The 24,176-nt window shown below is 39.7% G+C and overlaps 1 protein-coding gene across 1 annotated transcript; it reads left to right on the top strand.

Annotated features, from left to right (window-relative positions):
* The first annotated feature begins 1,086 nt into the window (after window positions 1-1,086).
* Window positions 1,087-23,364, top strand: LDHB (lactate dehydrogenase B). The gene is made up of 8 exons (XM_022577747.2): window positions 1,087-1,192; window positions 6,578-6,712; window positions 13,603-13,720; window positions 15,156-15,329; window positions 17,324-17,497; window positions 19,459-19,576; window positions 21,543-21,666; window positions 22,997-23,364. The coding sequence occupies exons 2-8, from the start codon at window positions 6,584-6,586 to the stop codon at window positions 23,162-23,164; spliced, it is 1,005 nt and encodes a 334-aa protein (XP_022433455.1). The 5' UTR covers window positions 1,087-1,192; window positions 6,578-6,583; the 3' UTR covers window positions 23,165-23,364.
* The last annotated feature ends 812 nt before the right edge of the window (window positions 23,365-24,176 follow it).

The following is a 24,176-nucleotide window of genomic DNA, read 5'->3' as shown; positions in this document are numbered from 1 at the left end:
TTGAATTTTTATTGTATTTTAGCCAAATCTCTGTTACCACATCACATTGTATTGTAATTGAAAGAGTTTGCCTGCTTGTCTATCTCCTAGGGACCGGGAGCATCTCAATAGGCATCGTGATATATCCATTTGTGTACCTTCCATGCTTGACACTGAGATGAAATTAAGGCATAGGATTGATGGCCATTTACCAAAAATAAATAAATAAATACACTAGCAAAAAAACCCCTTTCAAATGCAGGGCGTTTTAATAAAATAAAAGCATTTTAATAAAGACACACACAACTGAAGCCGAATCTTTAAGATACCTTCACCTGCTTAGTCATTCATTCATCATTCATTTATTCATTCACTCATTCACCGACACCGTATTGAGGTACGAGGCACTGGGCTGGGTGCTGGAGACACAGAGACGAATGGCAACATGCAGCTTCAGAGTCGCTCAGGGACTAAAAGAGAAACTGCATTTTACTGGTGGCCCCATTATCTGCCCCTGAGACCATACAGATGGGTAGAGAACTTCAGAAGGCAGGCCCTAGGCCTCACTGGTTTCGCAGGCAACTAGTAGGTAGTTGTTGCATATTTGCTGAGTTAAGGTGGGAAAAACCCTTGCATCAAATAAACTTTATATCGAAGAGGACGAGAAATGAAAATCTAATTTTATTTTTAGAAAACATCCAGAAGCAGCAGTTTTATTCCAGGGGAACGAACACACACCACCAGCATCTCAGTTCAGAACAGTGGTCCCCTGAAGTTGATGTGGAATGCAAAACAGAAATTTACTTCTATTGGGACTAAACTTATCCAAACAAGAGCGTGAGAGTCCGAAAGGGTCAAAGGTGGTCAGGGTTTAGAAATAACACAGCCTCTGTGTGGAAAAGTCTGTAAGCCGCCATGAGACTGGCTGAGAGGGAGCCCGCCTTAGCCGCCAGAAGGTGACCCTCTCAACTGGGCCGAGGGAGGGCGTGGGCACATTTGAGCCCTTGTCCTTGAAGGGCACTGAGCGAGCCGAGGGGAGGGGTGGGCGGGGCTCGGATTTCCAATCACAATAGAGGAAGCTCAGAGGCGGCCGAGGGGCGGGCCCCGCCTCCTCCTCCCTCCTTGCGGATCCTGCGCTGAAGGAGACGCACGCTGCTGACTTTGTCTTCTCCGTGCGACCCTTACCGCCATCTCGAGAACTTTCTCTCCCCTGGTAGGTTTCTGCTCGGGACCCTGAATCCTGGCTCTCGAGCAGACTGGGTGGGACGTGGAAGGGAATCCTTGTGTAGCAAGACTGGGGGAAGGACCAGGAAGGACGTCTGCGCTCCCGGGCCTGTAGCCCTGAGCATCCGGACTCGGGTTGGGGCGGGGGCCGTGCCCTGGGCTGGGGAGCAGGGCGGGGCGGAGGGGCTGCGACCGAGCCCCCGGGCTTTGTCCGCCACGCTTCGGTGCTCGCCGCCAGCCCCTGCTCCCCCGGGGGACAGACTTGTTGCATTTGTAGGTAATCCCGGGCCCTGCGTGTCCTTGATGGGTTCATGGCGGCCGCATCACCCGCGGTGCCTGCTGGCGGGAGCCCGGACACGTGCTTGAGGAGCTGGAGGAGGGAGAAGGGGCCAGGTGACCTGTGAGGCTGGCGGATCGTGAGCCTGGGGATTGGCGTCCATTACCACGGGAATGGAGAAATGCCCGGCTTTTCGGGGTTGAGGGTGAAGGACGATCTTGGCCCTAACCTCCAGCCTCTCCCAGGCTGCGGCACACGCAGCCCTTCCCGGAGCGATGGGCCGGCTCGTTTCTGGCCTCTTTTCTTGGTGCTTCGGGTGCTTTATTTGCCAGCTTTGGGTGTTGAGCGTGAGGAAGGCCTAGACTTTTTCGCCCTAGAGACCTTGTCCGGGGAGATCCGTAGTTGCTGCCTCCCCTTGTGACCTGCGCTCTCCTCTGCGGGCGACAAGAGGAAGAGGTGGCCCGTGGGTGGCCTGCACAGCCGCTGCAGCTGGCCCTGCGGGGGTAGGAGGAGGGGAAGAGCCGGCGCTTACTAGTGAAGGTATCGCACGGCAAAACTGGGCTCTTTAAAAGGTTAGTTTGGGGGCTTCCCTGGTGGCGCAGTGGTTGAGAGTCCGCCTGCCGATGCAGGGGGCACGGGTTCGTGCCCCAGTCCGGAAGGATCCCACATGCCGTGGAGCGGCTGGGCCCGTGAGCCATGGCCGCTGAGCCTATTTAAAAAAAAAAATGGTTAGTTTGCTAAGTGGAGCTTTGTTGCTGAACTTAAAGCCCGGGTTCATTTCTAATGATTTATATCCACAGAAGGGGCAGGAGGGTGGGGATGTAAAGGACCAAACATCAGAGGTAATTTTTAGCCTGTTTAGCATTCTTTTCCCTTACAAGCCACCACTCTGGTCTTGAGGCAGTCCTGTGTATAACATAAAATATTTTCTTCTAATTTCTTACAACTCCTGTTAGAACCCCTGTTAAGAGGGGAAAAAACAAAATTAAATTGCTTTTTCTCTAGAAAGATCTGAGAGAAAATCTGTACTTCCTCAAGCTTCTACACTGTCATTTCTGAAATTCCCCAAATAGTTTAAAAGGTCTATCTGGACAACTAATCTGTATTTCTATAGCAGTCTTTCTGGATTTTTGTTTTCCACTGCTTTACTGGATCCTCTGTATACCTAAAGGATCTTAAACAAACCAGCTAGTGAAAATAACATAATAAAGAAAATCTGTGCGTATCTGTTCACCAAGAGAGGCGGCATCCTTCTGATTCTGCGCAATCTGCAGGACATGTGAATTTCATTGCTAAGGTCATCTATTTGTGGAGACAGTTGTACACCATTGTATATTTCTTTTTTCTCTAGCACCCAGGAGAAAACTGCAAATAGGCTTTGTAAAGGCAAAATAATCTTTGAGTTTAGTCCCTCATGTGTGGGGGAAAATAGTTTTTTGGGAAAAAAATAGCTATAGAATGAAATAGTTGTTAAAGTTATCTCCAAATCAAGTACTTTATTCCAACTTGGAGCCTTACCAACTCTTACTTAACATATACAATTACTAAACTAGGTTTTGTTACTTAGTCCTTTGCAGATGAGAAACAAAAAACGAGAGGGAAGCAGGGGTACAGTTTGAAACAGGGACATTGTCCTCTAAGTTAACAGTTTACCATTAAAAGTAAAAGGCAAACACAAATACTATATAACGGGTTACAATTATAAATGATACTTAATTCTGAAGAAAGGGCTTTTTTATGATCTGTACCCTCTTTGTTTAAGAAAGCAGGTTGATACAATAAATTTTGCCTTTTGTTTTAGTTATCCAGAACACTCAGCTGATGGCACAGATGAAATTGGTGTTACTGTATAAATGTTTTCTAACAGTTTCCATTTTTTTAACTTTTCCTTTTTGGCTTTTTCTTAATGGCTGGAAAGAAACTCACTCAAAGGCTGATATTCTCCTAATGTGACCCCCTGAAAAAAAAATTGAATGAGTACCCACCTTCCAATAAGCTTCCAAGGTGCACTAAAAGGAATTCAGAGTGATATTTTCTGCCGATTTTGCATAAACATTATTCATCACTATTGTCACTGTATTTAAGCACACATAGTATGTCCAGTACACTGTGACAAATTTTAAGTGAGACTTCAATAGAAGAAGAAAATAGAAGAACCAGTTGGTCCCTATCTTCTAAGAGTGATAATAACCACTGGTAGTAGAAATTATATTCATAACTGGCCATTCTTTTAACCCAAGCTTAAATATGGGGTAATACTGGGCTCTAACTTAAATAGTTACAAATAAATACTTTATAGGGGTCATAGAAACAAATCCACTAATCTAAATCTAAGTATTATTCATGTTGTTTAGCCAGTAAATGAATGGCCACAAGACAAAATTGTTACAACTTTGTTAAATACTATTAGAAAAGCAAGCACAGGCTGAAGAGACGGACCCAAATTCTAACGGGCTTCAAGGAGGTTTTTGTCTTGTTTTTTGTTAATGGGTTAACATGGTTTTTTTTTTTTTAAACATCTTTATTGGAGTATAATTGCTTTACAACATTGTGTTAGTTTCTGCTGTATAACAAAGTGAATCAGCTATATGTATACATATATCCCCATATCGCCTCTCTCTTGCATCTCCCTCCCACCCTTCCTATCCCACCCCTTTAGGTCCTCACAAAGCACTGGAGCTGATCTCCCTGTGCTATGCGGCTGCTTCCCACTAGTTAGCTATTTTACATTTGGTAGTGTATATATGTCCATGCCAGTGTTTCATTTCGTCCCAGCTTACCCTTCCCCCTCCCTGTGTCCTCAAGTCCATTTTCTACATCTATGTCTTTATTCCTGTCCTGCCCCTAGGTTCTTCAGAATCTGTTTTGTTTTGTTTTGTTTTGTTTTAGATTTCCATATATATATGTTATCATACGGTATTTGTTTTTCTCTTCCTGACTTAACTTCACTCTGTATGACAGACTCTAGGTCCATCCACCTCACTACAAATAACTCAATTTTGTTTCTTTTTATGGCTAAGTAATATTCCGTTGTGTATATGTGCCACATCTTCTTTATCCATTCATCTGTCGATGGACACTTAGGTTGCTTCCATGTCCTGGATATTGTAAATAGAGCTGCAATGAACACTGTGGTACATGACTCTTTTTGAATTATGGTTTCCTCAGGGTATATGCCCAGTAGTGGGATTGCTGGGTTGTATGCTATTTTTAGTTTTTTAAGGAACCTCCATACTGTTCCCCATAGTGGCTGTATCAAATTACATTCCCACCAACAGTGCAGGAGGGTTCCCTTTTCTCCACACCCTCTCCAGCATTTATTGTTTGTAGATTTTTTGATGATGGCCATTCTGCCTGGTGTGAGGTGATACCTCATTGTAGTTTTGATTTGCATTTCTCTAATGATTAATGATGTTGAGCATCCTTTCATGTGTTTGTTGGCAATCTGTATATCTTCTTTGGAGAAATGTCTATTTAGGTCTTCTGCCCATTTTTCGATTGGGTTGTTTGGGGTTTTTTTTATATTGACCTGCTTGTAAATTTTGGAGATTAATCCTTTGTCAGTTGCTTCATTTGCAAATATTTTCTCCCATTCTGAGGGTTGTCTTTTCGTCTTGTTTATGGTTACCTTTGCTGTACAAAAGCTTTTAAGTTTCATTAGGTGCCATTTGTTTATTTTTGTTTTTATTTCCATTTCTCTAGGAGGTGGGTCAAAAAGGATCTTGCTGTGATTTATGTCATAGAGTGTTCTGCCTATGTTTTCCTCTAAGAGTTTTATAGTGTCTGGCCTTACATTTATGTCTTTAATCCATTTTGAGTTTATTTTTGTGTATGTTGTTACAGAGTGTTCTAATTTCATTCTTTTACATGTGGCTGTCCAGTTTTCCCAGCACCACTTATTGAAGAGGCTGTCTCTTCTCCATTGTATATTCTTGCCTCCTTTATCAAAAATAAGGTGACCATATGTGTGTGGGTTTATCTCTGGGCTTTGTATCCTGTTCCATTGATCTATATTTCTGTTTTTGTTCCAGTACCTTACTGTAGCTTTGTAGTATAGTCTGAAGTTGGGGAACCTGATTCCTCCAGCTCCGTTTTTCTTTCTCAAGATCGCTTTGGCTATTAGGGGTCTTTTGTGTTTCCATACAAATTGTGAATTTTTTTGCTCTAGTTCTGTGAAAAATGCCATCGGTAGTTTGATAGGGACTCCATTGAATCTGTAGATTGCTTTGGGTAGTAGAGTCATTTTCACAATGTTGATTCTTCCAATCCAAGAAAGAACATGGTATGTCTCTCCATCTGTTTGTATCATCTTTAATTTCTTTCATCAGTGTCTTATAGTTTTCTGCATACAGGTCTTTTGTCTCCCTAGGTAGGTTTATTCCTAGGTATTTTATTCTTTTTGTTGCAATGGTAAATGGGAGTGTTCCCTTAATTTCTCTTTCAGTTTTTTCATCATCAGTGTATAGGTATGCAAGAAATTTCTGTGCATTAATTTTGTATCTTGCTACTTTCCCAAATTCATTGATTAGCTCTAGTAGTTTTCTTGTAGCATCTTTAGGATTCCCTATATAGAGTATCATGTCATCTGCAAACAGTGACAGCTTTATTTCTTCTTTTCCAATTTGGATTCCTTTTATTTTGTTTTCTTCTCTGCTATGGCTAAAACTTCCAAAACTATGTTGAATAATAGTGGTGAGAGTGGACAACCTTGTCTTGTTCCTGATCTTAGAGGAAATGGTTTCAGTTTTTCACCATTGAGAATGATTTTGGCTGTGGGTTTGTCTTATATGGCCTTTATTATGTTGAGGTAAGTTCTCTCTATGCCTAGTTTCTTGAGGGTTTTTTTTATCATAAATGGGTGTTGAATTTTGTTGAAACCTTTTTTTTCATCTATTGAGATGATCACATGTTTTTTCTCCTTCAATTTGTTAATATGGTTGATCACATTGTTTTTTAAAAATATATTCTGTGCTCTAGAATACCATTATGCTCCTTTTAAAATGTATTTTAGTTCAAACTTGCAACAGTAACATTACAAATTCCCACACAGGTTTCTCATGTGGACACATGTGTAATATTTTGATTATTTTCTTTCAGGGCACAATGGCAACTCTTAAGGAAAAACTGATCGCACCAGTTGCAGAAGAAGAGGCAACGGTCCCAAACAATAAGATCACTGTAGTGGGTGTTGGACAAGTTGGTATGGCATGTGCCATTAGCATTCTGGGAAAGGTACGTACTTTCAAGAACACCATACATACTAATGAGAACCTACTGTATAGCACAGGGAACTCTACTCAGTGCTCTGTGGTGACCTAAATGGGAAGGAAATCCAAAAAAGAGGGGATATATGTATACATATAGCTGATTCACTTTGCTGTACAGCAGAAACTAACACAACATTGTAGAGCAACTATACTCCAATAAAAGTTAATTAAAAAACAAAAACAAAACAACACCATATGTGATAGATAATTTCAGCATGTGTATACAGTCTCTTTAGGTATCTGAGAATTTGATTGTATCTTCAAAAGATAAGTTATAGGCATCGTGATACTTCACCTTTAAACACATTAGCATGTATTTCCTGAGAGAATGACATTCTTCCTATCTGACACAATAGTTACTGTGCTCAGGAAATTTAATACTGATAAAATGCTATTATCTAATATATAGTACCCAGATTAAACGTTCTCCAACTATCAAAATCCTGCCTTTTCTCCCCTAATCCAAGATCATATTTTCATATACTTGTCATGTGTCTTTCTTCTTTAATTTGGAATTGAGCCATTCTTTGTCTGTCATGTCATTGATATGTTTGTAGAGTCCCCATTGGTTCTGTAGGATGCCCCTCAATTTATGTTGGTCTGATGTTTCCTTGTAATTGGGTTCAGGTTAGGTTTGGGAGGTGGGGTGGTGGCACGTCCTTCACAATGCATCACAATTTTGTCTCATGACTGGTGGTGCCCAAGAGTCCTCTGGTTGAAGTGGTAACTGTCAGATTTCTCCACTGCAAAGGTCCGTTAACCCTCTATAGTTAATAAATAATCTGCACAGTCGCTTTTTGAGGTCATGGAAATATCCTATTATTCCCCTCAGACCCCCACCCAGTCATTTTATTTTGAAATGATTTCAGATTTACAGAAAAATTTGCAAGACTATAAAAAAAATAAAACTTCCATATTCACTTCACCCATGTTTACCAATTCTTAACATATTTGTGTGGGTGTGTGGGTGCACACAGGTGCGCACACATGTATGGACTTTTTTCTGAACCATTAGAGAATAAATGCAAATGTGCCCTTCCTTTCCTTCTGTCTGTCAGAGTACATTTCCTCAAGATAGGACATTCTCACATAGTTCAATTATCAACATCAGATTTAACACTGACAACATGCTACTAGCACCCTCTACTCCAGATTATATTTTCCCCAGATACCTCCATAGACTTTTAGTTTGCTTCCTGTATTCTTACTTACCTCGTTGAATTGATCCTTGTTCTTTCTGAAGGCTGTCTTAAATGTTTTTTAGGGGAACCCCTCCCCTAAATGCTGCCTGGCCTTCAGTAGAGCACACTGTCCATTTGTATTGTATGTGAAGGCTGCTTGAATAACTCCTAGCCAAGCATATTTCTATTTACAAAATTTAACTTCTAAAGCAACAAATTCTGAATCTTCACTGAGGAAAAAGTCATCAAAGAAATCAACTAAAATATGTAGTGCACACCAATGAAAGTTTTATTCTTTGGCATTTTTTCCTTGCTAGTTTTCATTGGCTAGGTTCCCCTGATTTAGGAGAGCTGCTTCCCAAATTGCAGGGAATTTAAATAATCACAATTTAGTGTTCATCCTTCATACCAGTAAAAATGAAAAGTATTCCAGCTTACCTTTCTTTTAAAATACGTACCATGTTTGAAGTGCTTTGACTAAAATGCTTCATTTTAAACAACAATCTCAAGAAACGGAAACTGTTCATATCCTGTTTCCAGATGAGGTAGCTGTGGCTTCATTAGATTAAATGGCCTGCCTATTGTCACACAGCTGGTAATGGTAGAGCTGTATTTTGAGCCCAGGACTCTGAACGCTTAACCATAGTGACTCTGCAGTTTCTTTTCATTCTATGCTAGTATTGGGGCAATTAAAGACGTGTATTTTTCTTTTAATTGAAGTATAGTTGATTTACAGTATTAGTTTCAAGTGTACAGCAAAGTGATTATTCAGATATATCTTTTTCAGATTCTTTTCCATTATAGGTTATTACAAAATATTGAGTATAGTGCCCTGTATAATACAGTAGGTCCTTGTTTACCTATTTTATATATAGTAGTGTGTATATGTTAATCCCAAGCTCCTACTTTATCTCTCCCATCCCCCCAGACATAAATGTATTACTAAAACACTAGCTAAAGATTTTTCATTCCTCCTGCTAATCTGAGAATTTGGATTTTCAGGAAACTGTATCTGAGCTGTCATGATTCTATAAGGAGTACCTCGCTGATTGTTTTAAGTGTAAATCTAAAATCCTCTTGGGTAAATAATTTAGTTGAGACTCTCCTCTCTGCAGTTATATAATACTTTGGCCCAATTCTAGTGATCGAGAGAACAGACTGGGCCCCTAACACCAGTAGGAATCTTCCCATTGAGCTGCTGTGAAGGAAGGACTGCCTTGTTGAAAGACCATTTTATTACTCAGAAGTGTTTAAATCTTCTTTTAATGGGGAAGAATTAGAGTCAAAGTTGTTATTACTCTTTGGTAAGGATTATAAACCCCACTGGTTCAATAAGAAAGGGAACTAACAGTGCCATTGTGTCAGGTGTCTGCATGTTACCTTATTCCTCTAGAAAAGTTCTAGGGGATATTGTCATCTCTATATTACTGTTGGAAAAGGACAAACTCAGAAAGATTAAGCCCCTTGAGTAAGATCTCAGCGATCCTAAGTGCTGGATCCAGTCCCTGAGTCCATCACCAGTGTGCTTTGCAGAGGACACACACTGCTTTGGCCCAGAAAGTGAACAAAGCTGGGGCACCAGGGACAGAGGTTGAGAAGGCCCACGCCTTAACCGGGCCCGTGGAGGCAGCTGAGGCTCCCAAGTACGACGTCCACCATTACAAAGACACGGGTGTTCGTTGCTTCTCTTGCACACTCTCCCCAGCCTCATTGCCAACGTGGAAACCACCGTGAGCTTTTATAAAAATAGCTTCCCTACTTAGAACTTTCTGATAGTGCAACAGTGCACGTCAACTACACGCATGCATAATATGCAATGAGGCGTCAAGGATCTTTCCCTGCCTGTCTCTCAGAGCAAGGCGGGGTGCACACCTCCGGGGGGCGCCATTCAGAGGGTCAGGAGCGCCTTTCCGGTGCAGTGTGGTGATGCTGTCTCTGACTTTTCATCTCTTACCTGCTGCCCTCTTTCTTCAAAACACCAAGCTCATGGCTGCTTAAACCCTTTTAGTACTTGATCTCCCTTCCCCCGGAATGACTGCTCTAGACCATCAGAGTTCACTCCCTCCCATCATTCACGTCACGCTTTTGTGGGCAGGCCTTCCCTGACTGTCCAATACCAAGTAAGCGTCCTTCCCTTCCCTTTAACTTCACCCTGCCTTGCCCTGTTTATAGCACTTCCATTATCAGAGTCATCTTAAACTATGCTTCGCTCCTGTTCCCTTCCTGGTGCATTCCATGAGGGCAGGCACTCTGCCAGATTTGTTCATGACTGTATTCCTCATTAGTAGAATAATGCCTGGCACATTCAGTAGTAAATATGTATTAAATAAATGGATATTCCTGCTATTATGAAGAAACTGCACTTAGAGCTGGTCAGATTTTGATCATAGCTTTTCCTTTTTCATGGCTTCTTCTGCCACCCCTACCAATCACGAGCTCTGTGTTTTGGCTGCGAAGATCCCATCATGTTGTCAAGGTCATACAGAGGTTCCATGCAGTTATTCCACCCTTAGCCTCTGTGCAGCTGTTTTTGGTTTGAGTGTCTGTTCTTGATTCAGTCAACTGTAGCCACATTCTTGTGGTACAAACCCAGCATAAGGAGTCTCTTAGAAGGAGCAATGTAATTACATACTGCAAAGTAGTTTTTGCCGTGCAAGACTTGGCCTAAAAGTGAGACTTAATTAGAATTTGGTGTCTGTACAAGAATAGACAGGTTAATGTAACAGACTCAAAGCCCAGAAACAGGACCAAAGAGTATTTAATGAAAAGTGGCAGTTCCAGAGCAGAAGAAAAACAAATTATTGAATAAACGGTGTTTGTCCATTTAGCTAATTATTTGGAAAAAGTTATACCTTTTCCTCCCACAAAATGTCATGCAAGCTAAACACTTGAATATAAAAATGCAGCCATCAAATATTAAGCCACTGGCAGCAGTAATTTACTAGCTAAGAGGGCCAAGAGGTAGATTATGGCTGTGTCTTGTCCACATGGAGTTTTAGATTAAGAGACAATTTTTGTAGTATGTTAAACAAGGTTCCAGCAGCAATGTTCTTGGCTTCTAACTGATCTCGTTCCTTAATAAGGTACTGCTTTTGCGATGAATCTAACCCTTGATGTATCAAACATTTTAAAATATATTTGCAGCGTAAGTGGAATATACGTATGGCTGATATACACTATGTGAATGCAGAAGGAGATTTCTTTAAGCCAAAGTGTCAGTACTTAGTCACACATCTTCTATTTGCCTGCCTCCCACTGAGAGGATATTTAGTCCCACAGATGCAGCTAAATTCAGCGCTGCAATTATTTTCTCAAAGTGTTGGATCTCTTCCTTCCTTGCCAGCTGACTATGTACTTCGCAGACAATTCTCTACCCACTGAAACAAAACACAGGATCTGAGATCCTGTGACATCCTTTTCCACTTAAGCCCCAAATTGTTGTGCCCTGTTGACTTTCACAGCACCCATGTGATGCTCCCAAAATAAGAGTGGCATTCCTGGTGCTCAGGACCTTGACGGAACGGTTATTACGTTCTCTTGTATGGTTTTAGGGCTTCCGAAACACAAATGAGGGTTTTGTGTGGTCTTGTCAGAGGCTGCAGAGGAACGAAACCACTTTTAAAGTGTTGAAACATGAGTTGAAGTGAAAATGGGTGAACATTAATGCCAGTATTTGACATACATGGAAATGAGAAAATATTCACCGAGTAACCCCCACCCAGCTCATAAAAGGGTCATTTCAGAAGCTTGCAAGTGAATCAGTTGCTTGGAACTAAGAACACATTCAGTCACAGGGAGGCTTGAGTCTCAGGGAAACCCTCACAAGCAGGCCTACTGCGGCTCACTGCTTGAGGCCAGCTGCCACTGGACTTCTAGAAACGGGACAGTGTTCATTCCTTGCCTCCTATGGGGAGCGGAACCTGCTTTGTTGGCAGCTTAGCCTGGTCAAGTTTTCTTAATGGCTGCCTCACCTCTCTTTGCTTCTCCCTCTGCTGCTCAATGCCTTACTGACTCCTCCATTTCTACCCTGGATTATTCTATCGTAGCCTTCAAAGTGCTTCCTGAACCCCAGTTACTTAACGCTTTTTTCCCATCAACGCCCTTTATTTACCCTTTACCTAGCTGATCTCACTATCCCTCAAAGAGGTGTTTGCACTGTTAAGTGTGATATATCATATTAAGCTAATTATTTTGCTAACAGCCCGGCTTTTCGCTAAAACCAGTAAAGGCCAGGATTTGGGCCATGTTTCAATGGGAAGGATAACTACTTTTTAAAGAGTTTGTAAATTATGAGCTTTCACAAGACAGCCAACTTTAAAAGCTGAAAAGTTATTTAGATGCAATTAGATTGACACCCTCTCCCCTTCATTCTTCTAAGAAGAAAAGGTTGACTTGGTGAAGAATGGACATGATTATTGATTTACGGTTTTTCTTGGGTTGGATGGCACAGGTGACAGTTGGAATAGAAAACAAGAGAACTCTGAGACTGGGCAAGTTTGGGTTGGTCATGCACAGAGAATTCACTAGCCCTGGACCCCTGTGTCCATGACTCCTTCCTTTCCCCACCAGGATATTCAAGTTGGTCAGAGTCAACCTGAGGATTCCTAGCTTCAACCAGGGCTTCAAAGCCAGCTCTAAAGTGAACTCAACCTCTTGATGGTTTTAAACTAAATCTGCCCTCTCAAAAACCTCTCCAAACTGGGGGGTGACCTTCGGGATGGACACACTGCCCAAGGCTGTTTCTAGGTCTTTGTCTCTTTTTCACCACCATCCCCCATGAATATGAAAACTTGTGCACCCTGAGGCCACTGTTGAGCCACACTGGTTTCATGTCTGCAGATTCTTTTTTTTACATCTTTATTGGAGTATAATTGCTTTACAATGGTGTGTTAGTTTCTGCTTTATAACAAAGTGAATCAGTTATACATATACATATGTTCCCATATCTCTTCCCTCTTGCGTCTCCCTCCCTCCCACCCTCCCTATCCCACCCCTCCAGGCGGTCACAAAGCACCGAGCTGATCTCCCTGTGCTATGCGGCTGCTTCCCACTAGCTATCTACCTTACGTTTGGTAGTGTATATATGTCCATGCGTCTCTCTCGCTTTGTCACAGCTTACCCTTCTCCCTCGCCATATCCTCAAGTCCGTTCTCTAGTAGGTCTGTGTCTTTATTCCTGTCTTACCCCTAAAAACAAAAATAAACAAATGGGACCTAATGAAACTTCAAAGCTTTTGCACAGCAAAGGAAACCATAAACAAGACCAAAAGATAACCCTCAGAATGGGAGAAAATATTTGCAAATGAAGCAACTGACAAAGGATTAATCTCCAAAATTTATAAGCAGCTCATGCAGCTCAATAACAAAAAAACAAACAACCCAATCCAAACATGTCTTCAGATTCTTAAAGCAATTTGCATCGTGCTCATTGAATGCCAGTTGGGTACCAGAAGGTGAAATTCTGAAAAATTGGTATCTTAAATATTAACAGTTTGCTATTTAAGACATTTTATCATGAAATTGTTTTTAAAGAGCACACCTAACTCCATGGTAAAATTCTTGTCTAGATTTTTAGACATTGGTTACTTTGCCATTTCAACAGTCTCTGGCTTGTACCGGCAGCTGAGGTATCCTAGAGCGGCTTCCAGTCCTAACAGCTGTTTTTGTGTTTGTAGTCTCTCACTGATGAGCTTGCTCTTGTGGATGTTTTGGAAGATAAACTCAAAGGAGAAATGATGGACCTGCAGCATGGGAGCTTATTCCTTCAGACACCAAAAATTGTGGCAGACAAAGGTAGTCTCATTTCATGCCCAAAGTGATCAAATAATAAAATAAATCGATATCCTCACTCCTTTATAGAAGATCGGTTTTCCCATCCTGGTGAATCTAGTGTTGGTAGTTTCTCCTTTCCTTCTGGGTCCAATTCATCCTCAAAAACAAACATAATTGTTATTACCTCTGTAGTCCCTCTCCCACTGCCTTCCACACATTTGGTACATATAACAGTTTAGGAAATTGGATCCTAACGCTCGTTTACACATACCTGAGAACGGGGATGTTTTAGATCTGAAAAAAATATTGCACAAGGTAATTTGAGTGCCTTGAAGAAATTAACTAAATTCATATTCTAGCCATCTTTGTCCTGGATTAATGGATTTATGCTGTGACACTGTCACCACAGCACAGCTGTGCCTACAGATGTAGAAATGTGGGCCCAAAATAATTCCTAACAATACTACTAATAATAGCTGTTATTCACTGAAGTATTAGCATTCTGGGTATGCTAATGTGAAACTTTGCATATCTCATCTTCACAGCAACCCTATGAGAGATGGATACTATTACCTCCATTTTGTGGAAGAGGAAGCTGATAAAGTATTAGTAACGGAAAAGTCACATGGGGACATGGTTTGAATCATCCATAGCTATTGAGTCTGATGACCACATCAAATCAAAATGTCTATAACTTGGGAAAGGGTGCACTTCCTTGAGGAAAAAATAAACTATTTTCTAGAGAAACTCACTGCTAAAAATGAACAAGCTTCTTGGGCTTCCCTGGTGGCACAGTGGTTGGGAGTCCGTGGGGGACACAGGTTCATGCCTCGGTCCGGGAGGATCCCGCGTGCCTCAGAGTGTCTGGGCCCGTGAGCCATGGCCGCTGAGCCTGCGCGTCCGGAGCCTGTGCTCCGCAACTGGAGAGGCCACAGCAGTAAGAGGCCCTCGTACCGCAAAAAAAAAAAAAAAAAGAATAAGCTTCTTTAAAATATTGAGTATTAGAAATTAAATTCTAGCCAAGAACACTGGAGTGCCTTCCTTCCCTTCATAGATTGAATTAACATTACAAGTCTGCAGTTACCTTTAAATTGCTTTTTTGTTGGAGGGCTGCCTGTTGAACTTTGGACTCACTGTGTTTATGCTTTGTATTATTACTGACAGTATAATCTTCTCTAAAGCCAATAGCATTTTGCATTTGTTAGCCAGAAACGTACTTTAGGGCCATGCTTACTTCCCGGGTCCATTTTCTGAGCTAGTGTTATAGTTGGAATGTTTCCACATCACTCAAGGAGGAAGAAGCCACAGAACATTGGTGTTGCAACTCAGCACCTTACACAGAAAATGTAATTCTCACGTACGTTCTGGGAGCTTATGTATAGATTCCTAGAGCATATTATACAGCATGTTTTGATGAAGAGTTGTATGTAAAGTATTTTTTTCCCTCTCCTTCAAGATTACTCTGTGACCGCCAATTCCAAGATCGTGGTGGTAACTGCAGGAGTTCGCCAACAAGAGGGAGAAAGTCGTCTGAATCTGGTGCAGAGGAATGTTAATGTCTTCAAGTTCATCATTCCTCAGATCGTCAAGTACAGTCCTGACTGCATCATAATTGTGGTTTCTAACCCAGGTATTACTATAATGCCTTAAGGTTCAGTTCTGTTAAATTCAATATTTTGGATTTTTTTTTTTTAACTTGAAGTCTGTTCTGGTGTCTGCTGGCAGGAACAATTCACGTGTCTTCTGTTTTTGGCCACAAAAGAGTGGTGTTCGCAAAACCAATGACACCGTCCCAGGCCACATGCTTAAGGATGTGAGAAGAGTTTTATATAAAGCAATTTCATCTGCTTGTTTTATCTGGCTTTGTTGTAAAGTCTAAAAGCTTTTAAACTTTTCTATCAAGATTATCCTGGGATGCATAATGAAGCATTTGAATGTGACTCCAATTTGGATGAAATATTTTAGCATATTTGACCTACTGTTTTCCAGAAAATGCTTTCTAGTCTTCTTATTTATTTCTAAAATTCTTGAAAATTGAGTTGATTGAATTTGAAGAGTTTAAGAAAGCCATTAATTAGTCTAGGTTTAAAGATAGAAATAGACTGTATTGATGGACAAATACATGCTTAACATCAAATGTTGTAACTTGAAAACTTCTGGTTAGAAAGAATTGCATTTTTTCAACCCAAACAGTCAAAATTCACTCTCTGTTTCACACTTCTTTTGCCTACAATTTGCCATCAAGCTTACTATTTACTGGTGAGCACAGCAGGTACAGTGATAAAATGGTAAAGCTACTAATTATCTCTGACACTTCACATTGAGAAAGATTGTGAATAAGAGCCAAGAAGATCCTTCTAATTTATGGGGGGGGGGGGTTGTTGTTGTTTGTTTGCTTGTTTTAGCCGCACCGTGTGGCTTATGGGATCTTGGTCCCAGACCAGGGATTGAACCCCGGCCCTCAGCAATGAAAGCACAGAGTCCTAACCATTGGACCGCCAGGGAATTCCCTAATTTATGGGATATTGAGAGTTGGGAGCCAGCAAGACCAGATATTATTTTAGTAGTATTCTCTGTAATCCCGGATTAAGAGTTTCCTAAATAGTTCAACCTTGCATCTAAAACTTCTCATAAATAGAGGGTGGCAGATAGATGTGGAACATGAATGACAAACAGGAGACACAGATGAACTTGTGCCACATCCTGTGCTTAAGGCAGACAGTATTAACTGGTTATATAGCTGTTCCAGGTGTAGCTTCAAAGTCTTAACCCTCCAGGGAGTCACTCCTACTGAGTCAAAGTTGCCAAGGAAGAGTTTATAATATCCAGGCCAAAATGACCTTAAGATACCTCAGCCGGTGTCTATATGTGAGAGTGGAGGTGGAGACTTGCCTTCCTTGTGTGCACGTTTTCCTACTTTGCACAGCTTAGCCTGTAAGTGCTGTGATCTCCTCTAGCCCAGCAGGTTTTAGCTTTGCAGTCTCTGTGCCACACAAGAATAAAGGCTGTGTCATAGAATTCCTTTCAATAAATAGTAGAAAATGTTAATACCCTGTATTATCACAGCTGTTTACTGACTAGTGTCTTGTTCCCAGGGAAATTTATAGCAGCGTGCCTTGGTACTTTAGTAACTGATAGCTTTTGGTTTCTCATGACAGTTGTTATAATCATGGAATGTTAGCATTGGAAGAAACTTAAGTGACGAGCTAAATCAACCCCTTTTCTTTTTCTTTCCATATATAGTAAATTAATCTGCAAGACTCTTATTATCCTTGTTTCAAGTAATAATGTAAATAAAACCCGCAATATTGCATTTCCCATGTTTTACAATCTCTCTTACTATAAAACTTAAGTTTTTTTCCCGTCTTTCTAACTCCCATCATCTCTCATTATGAAAAGTCAAGTATTTACATCTTTCTGGGCACATCTTATTTGGAGGATGGGGCAGTGTGAGAGGAGTAAACCAGGGAACCCATTAATTGACATAGCAGTTGAAATCAGTTTTGATGTGCTTCTTTAAATAAATTTAAATAATTTAAAATTTTTTAAAATAAAATTTAAATAAATAAATTTATTTAAAATTTTTAAAATAAATTTTAAAAAATTTATTTTTTAAATTTTTAGTGGACATTCTCACATATGTTACCTGGAAACTAAGTGGATTACCCAAGCACCGTGTGATTGGAAGTGGATGTAATCTGGATTCTGCTAGATTTCGCTATCTTATGGCTGAAAAACTTGGCATTCATCCCAGCAGCTGCCACGGATGGATTTTGGGAGAACATGGCGACTCAAGTGGTAAAAAAAAAAAAGGACGATATTTACTGTGTACTTATGTGGTGTTCTTGCCATTCTGACTGTTTTGTTTGTTTTTACATTGTATTTTCTATATTTTCACGTACTTCACATTACTGATAAGTAATTGTGGGAGGTTACTTTGATACTGACTAGGTAAATATCTGATTTCTCATCAACCTTTTGCCTGCTAAGTTCAGTATCCACTTAACGACTCTTGCCTAAATAAATTATGATGGTTGTCAAACATGATATTCTAATTCCATCATTTCCTCTTAAACATTGAATTTTATACATTGAATAGGCTTGTGGTGTAAAACTGTCATAATCCAAAACATAATGATAGTCTTTGTTTTACTAAATTCAGTTTTGCCCAATATGCAAGGGGCTGTTTTCTCCCTAAAAGGTTAAGGTGTAAATTTTCCTTTGAATTTAGTGAGAGTTAGTACTGTGATTTTGGTAGAGTTTACTTTGGTACTGAAAGAATTTGGTCTTAAAATTATTGCATTGGTGCTTTCTTGTATGATGATGCTGACTTTTTTTTTCTGACACATTGTACCACTTCATTCAAGAGTTTCTCATGTCCAACGATTTTCCTGAATTTATATGCTATATAAAGTAGTACAATGTCTGGTGTACAGTAAAAACTCAGTGCTAGTTATCACAATTGCTAGAAACACAGATCTGGAAGTGACCTTACATGTTGAAGATCCTTTAGCTGGCTAGTGGCATAACTGTAGCTAGAATCATGTCTTCTGATTCCTATCCAATGTTTTATTTACTCATTACTGTGTCAGTTTTTCCAAAACATCTCCCCCCCCATTTCCGTATTGATCTATACTGTGTACATAAAATGAAAGAGAATTAAACTATGCTCATTTAGGCATGATTATGTAGATTTCACAGTCTTCAACAAAAACCAGGAAAATGCTGTAGTTTTCTCAACAGTTACCCTGAATTAGCAAAAGTTGTGGACTGAAACATGGTCTTGTTTGGCCATGGGCAGCTTTGCCCTTCACAGTTGGTTCTAGCCTTTACCCCAGGGCTCTGCTCTTATTTTCTGAATCTAAGTGTTTTCCTTCAAAGGTCCCTAAGGAACACATACTTATTTTTCAAGGTCCGGTTCAAACGCATATTTTTTGTAGCGCTTTCGGACATTTGATTTTCCCCTACATTAAGTAGACCCTTATTTATGTTTTATTACACTTTCTTCATCCCTCCCTAAGAACATATCCCATTGCTTTAGTGTCCTTTACTGTTTCTCCTAGTACATTCTCAACTTGTCCATGGTACAGAGCATATCTTAATCCATCTTTATATGCCTTTTGGCTGGGCAAGAGGTGTTCAGAATAGGTAACGGGGTGTTTTGGTGCATCAAAGCCTCCAAAAGATATAGTCAATGATAACACCTTTGTCTGCTATGCCTTTGGGGGCATTCTTGGAAGGAAATATTTGGTGCAGTTAAGACCAGAGCAATTCATTGTGGTTACATGGAGTTTCTTTCCAGAAATGGACTGAACTTAGAGCATGATAAGAGAAAATTAGACGATACTTGGTGTTTTCCAAGAATTCTTTTGTTTTTTACTTCACTCTAAGAATAAAGGGGGCTTATATTTGAAAAATAAGCAGGCAAAAAGTTAAGAATTCCTCAAACCCAAAGTTTAGAATAGTCCCAAACTAGAATCCCTTAGGAGTTCACAAACCTAGGGAAAGGCAAGAATTTCATAATGTCTGTAAGCTTTACCCAGCAATTCTGTTTGCGCCAAAACGGTTGAAAGTTAAAAGGTCAGATTTGAGGGCAAATGTCAGCCTTTGCAGGGAAGTATATTGGAGTCAGTTGTCACTGGAGCAGTAAGTGGGTAACTTACAACAGTGGTGAAATCTGAACTAAGAGAAGAAAAGATTTTTTAAAAATAAGGTCAGAGATAGATAAAATGTTTGTGTATTTATTTTTTCCCCCACAGTGGCTGTGTGGAGTGGGGTGAATGTGGCAGGTGTTTCTCTCCAGGAACTGAATCCAGAAATGGGAACGGACGATGATAGTGAAAATTGGAAGGAAGTGCACAAGATGGTGGTTGAAAGGTACATAGGAGGGAGCTTGATTTAAGACAATTAGTATCATGTTAGACAAAATTGTGAACGCTTCCCATGGCTGCCTGTTCAGATAAACTTAAAAGTTTTTTGTTTGTTTGTTTTTTGTTCTTGCTTTTTTTCCTGTTTTTCTTTTTTTAAATTACTCTTTGTTTTGGGGGGGTGTTTTTTTCTTTTTATTATTTTTTATTAGTTTTTCCTGTTATATTTTTCTTTCTATTTTTTCTTATCTTTTAGATAAACTCAATATATAATAGTAACTATGCAGCTATTATCTTCTGAAACAGGCAAGACTAACTTATACTGGTCAAATTTGCTATGCTGGTCCCCCTAGGGAAAGCAAATATTTTTCTAGAGAAATTCTATTGTAGAAGTAACAGGAGTGGGACATGGAATTAACAAGTGAGAAAGGCTTTCAAAATACCTACTGTTGACACATAAGGTTGGCTTATATAGAAAAGTAAACCTAGACACTACTAGTGTCATAATTGCGTTAAATAATACTCACTGATTGATTGCTGATAGTGTTTAAGCTGTGCTGTATTTATCTTTCCACACCCAACCAAGGGTGTCCTCCTCTCCCCCTTTGAAACTGCCTTTTGTTACTGTCTTCTCTTTCTATGACCTTCATGTTTATCCTAAAATAAGGTGTCATTTTGGACCAGAGTAAAGAATGTGGGCTTAGATTGAAATTCTAGCACTGACACTAACTAACTGTATAGTCTTGGGAAGCCATTTAACCCTTAAGCTGAATCTCAGTTTTCTCCTCTGGAAAGTCATGAGGTATTTAAGTTATTGTAAAAATTGAGTTAAATCACACATACTTATCATTGATAAGCATTCAAGAAACATTAGCTTCTATTTTCAGAGAACTGTTGTTATAAGACTAACTGATATCTCAAATATGGAATCATTTTGTTTAGTTCAACTTTATTTATTTTATTTTTGGCTGTGTTGGGTCTTCGTTGCTGTGCTCAGGCTTTCTCTGGTTGTGGCGAGCGGGGGCTACTCTTCGTTGCGGTGTGGTGGCTTCTCTTGTTGCGGAGCTCGGGCTCTAGGCTCGTGGGCTTCAGTAGCTGTGGCTTGTGGGCTGTAGAGCGCAGGCTCAGTAGTTGTGGCTCATGGGCTCTAGAGCGCAGGCTCAGTAGTTGCGGCACACAGGCTTAGTTGCTCCGCGGCATATGGGATCTTCCCGGACCAGGGCTTGAACCCATGTCCCCTGCATTGGCAAGTGGATTCCTAACCACTGCGCCACCAGGGAAGTCCAACCCTTTATTTTATAAACGAGAAAACTAGGGCTCACCCAGGTAATATAACTTGCCCAAGTTCTTTTAATCGGTGATAGATTGCATTAAATCCCAATTTTTTAATACCCAGTTAACTCCTCCTACCTAATTCTCAAGTACAAGTGCCTTTGTGGGTTTGAAAAGGTATAATTTGTGCTCAGAAAGTTGCTGGGCAAGGTGTTGCCAATACTTTTCTCTTAAGTTAGTTGGTCATGGTATTTTAGGTGACAATGGTCAGTGGCCTCAAATGGACCTGAAAATCAAAGTATATTTTGTCCTTTGAATGTGAAGGTTCTTTTACTTTCATTGTTCCCTGATTTCATTAATACCTTTGGAAATTTTGATGTTTGTGAATAAGAAGATTGGTTGGAAAATGTACATTTTACCTCTGTGACTTTATAGTCATTTATACAATAAACTACTTAAATTTGTCAAAGCATTTACATAGCACCTACCATGAAGTTTTAAAATTTTAAACATTTTACATATATATTAACGCATTTAACAAACTTATGAAGTAGATACCATTGCTATCCTTATTTTACAGAAGCAGACACTGAGACAGGTAGATTAAATAATTTACTCAAGATTACACAGTTAAGAGACAGCAGGAGTCAAACCCAAAGAGTCTGGTGTCAATTATCTCTTTTATGCATTTTTTTTTTCCTTAGTGCCTATGAAGTCATCAAGCTAAAAGGATACACCAACTGGGCTATTGGATTAAGTGTGGCTGATCTTATTGAATCTATGTTGAAAAATCTATCCAGGATTCACCCAGTGTCAACAATGGTGAAGGTAAACTGTTATAAAATATTATGATTTCTAGTCGAGTATTCTATATGTAGATTCATTTTAAGAAGGATGAGATAGTGTCTCAGTCCACAGTTATTTTTTCAGCTCAAAGTTTTATGGAAACCTTTCTCCTTTCCAACAGAAGTTTAGGACAATAAGAGCAAAAATTCATACAGACATTGAATGCATTTTTACATTTCTCCCTTGTATGATGTGGCAAATTAAATATTAACTCTGAATCTTATTCAGCATATTCTCAGATGATCATCTGAATAAGTTTAATAGTTTCATTTCAAGTTGGTATATTAAACTATAGATTGGCTTTGATGTATGTAGCATTCGATACCTTAACAAATTTAGTTTAATTCAAAAGCTATGGAACAGTTAAGTAGAAATTGATTATTTTTAAATAAAACTAAAATTGAATTAAAACATTGTCTAAGATAGTGGACTCATTTTCTACAAGTCAACAGCAGGGGTGAAAACGTAAGGGGGGAACTGCAGTAGATTCAAAGAAACTAAGAGGTAAATACAGAAATGTTGGGGGTGTAGAACACAGTGTCAGATGTTTTGGGGGTTTTGTTGTTTTGGGGTTTTTTTTGATACTATGGCAAAAAAATTAAAAGCAAGTATGGCAAGAACTGGATAATCGCTGAGTCTTAGAGTACATATATATAGGAGTTTGTTTATTCCCTACACTTTGGTGTATATACAAAAACTTTCAAAGTTAATTTAAAAAGAAATTAAACTGACTTGATTAATATACTAAAATAATTTAATTAATCATGTAGTTAAGTTGACCCTCTGAGTAATTTACTTAATACAAACCGGTAAAGTATTTTGGGAATTGTATGATTTTTTTTTTTCAGCAACTCTTGGGTGTTGCAAGAATCTTGCCTTTGAGTGGCATCCAGCTACTTTCCTGGACCTTGTAGGTTGGCTACTACCTGAAATTCTCTCCTTAACTAAAGAATTTTAAGAAACTTAAAATTTCATGAAAAGAAGCCCAGTGAGAACCACATTTGAATGTGATTTGAATTTGAAGACATAATCAAATTCTATTAAAGTGTATTGAAGCAGAGAGGTATCAGTAAGTTCAATAAAGTACATAAAATTCTAGTTTTATCATAGTGTGTATTTGTATATTCTATGTATAAAATCTAATTAGAAACACAAGTATTAGGGATATATAGGCCTGTAAGTGATTAAAAACTAAAGAATGAGTTTATGCTTATCAAATTTCCTGCAGTTCTTCCTGTTCGAACTCAGTACCTGTGATCATTCTTACCTGTGGTTTCATTTCCTCATCTCATTGCTTTTCTTGTTGTGGCAGGGGATGTATGGCATTGACAATGAAGTCTTCTTGAGCCTTCCGTGTATCCTGAATGCTCGGGGGTTAACCAGTGTTATCAGCCAGAAGCTGAAGGATGATGAGGTTGCGCAACTCAAGAAAAGTGCAGACACCCTCTGGGACATCCAGAAGGACCTAAAGGACCTGTGACTTGTGGCTGCTAGGCTGTAGAAACTTAAAACTACAGTGTGATTAACCACGAGCCTTTAGTTTTCATCCCTGTACATGGAGCACAGTCTGCTCTTATCTTCCAAAGTATGTGAACCTGGGCTCCCAGAATCAAAGCCCAAGCTTGGTTTAATGCTTGCAAGATGAGTCCTTGAACAAATAAAATTAACTGTCGTAGTGTGCTTCTGTCTCTGGAATTCCTTCTTTAGTGGTTTCTGAAAGATTTCAGTCTGTTTTTTCAATAATTCTTCCCCCCCGTACATCATAAATTTCCCTAAATTCTACCATCTACATTCCATCTTCTTCTTTTGCCAAACAGCACTACAATTCTTCGTCACAACATGTACTATGATTTTGTTGTTGTCCTGAGAATGTGGTTACGATTTTTTTTTGAGGACTTTATTTTTTGGGGAGCAGGTTTAGTTTCACAGCCAAATTGAGAGGAAGATACAGAGATTTCCCATGACACTTGCTTCCATACATGCATAGTCTCCCGTTACCGACGTCACTCACTGGAGTGGTATGTTTGTTACAGTCAGTGAACCAGCATTGACACGACATCATCCAAAGCCCGTCATCTACTTTACAGTTCACTCTTGGTGTTGTGTATTCTATGGGCTTGTGCATTCTATGGGCCTTACCATTTTAAGGTTAGCACCACTGAAGAAAGAACTAGAACCAATGGATGACATTTACAAGGAAGTCCATTTTATTTCTCTAAAAGGAAGAACCTCTAAAACAGCTTACTAAAGTAGGGATTAACTTTGTTAGAGTTGGTTCTATTTGATAATGAAGAAAAATGAAAGTTTGGACTGAATTATCCAGATCCAGGCTACTGGGAGACAGCATAATGGGGGTTTAAGAGGGGGACTTACAGCAGACTTACTTTAACAAAGAGTTTCTACTTTACATGTAATATCTGAGGGTCAGTTTTTCAGGTAGTGTTAAAAACATGGACTTTGTTATCACGTAAACCTGGGTTTCATTGATTAAC

The sequence above is a fragment of the Delphinapterus leucas genome, chromosome 11, assembly GCF_059928025.1.
Source record: "Delphinapterus leucas isolate spDelLeu-1000000601 "Yukka" chromosome 11, BTC_Dleu_Yukka2, whole genome shotgun sequence".
In the NCBI taxonomy this organism is placed as follows: domain Eukaryota; kingdom Metazoa; phylum Chordata; class Mammalia; order Artiodactyla; family Monodontidae; genus Delphinapterus; species Delphinapterus leucas.
Note: the sequence above shows the minus strand (reverse complement) of the source record. Positions and strands in the feature narration are given on the sequence as shown.

Coding starts and splice junctions, on each gene's coding strand:
- LDHB (XM_022577747.2), top strand. CDS start 6,584: ATGGCAACTCTTAAGGAAAAACTGATCGCACCAGTTGCAGAAGAAGAG. Junction 13,721..15,155: donor AAAAATTGTGGCAGACAAAG/GTAGTCTCATTT, acceptor CTCTCCTTCAAG/ATTACTCTGTGACCGCCAAT. Junction 17,498..19,458: donor AGAACATGGCGACTCAAGTG/GTAAAAAAAAAA, acceptor TTTCCCCCACAG/TGGCTGTGTGGAGTGGGGTG.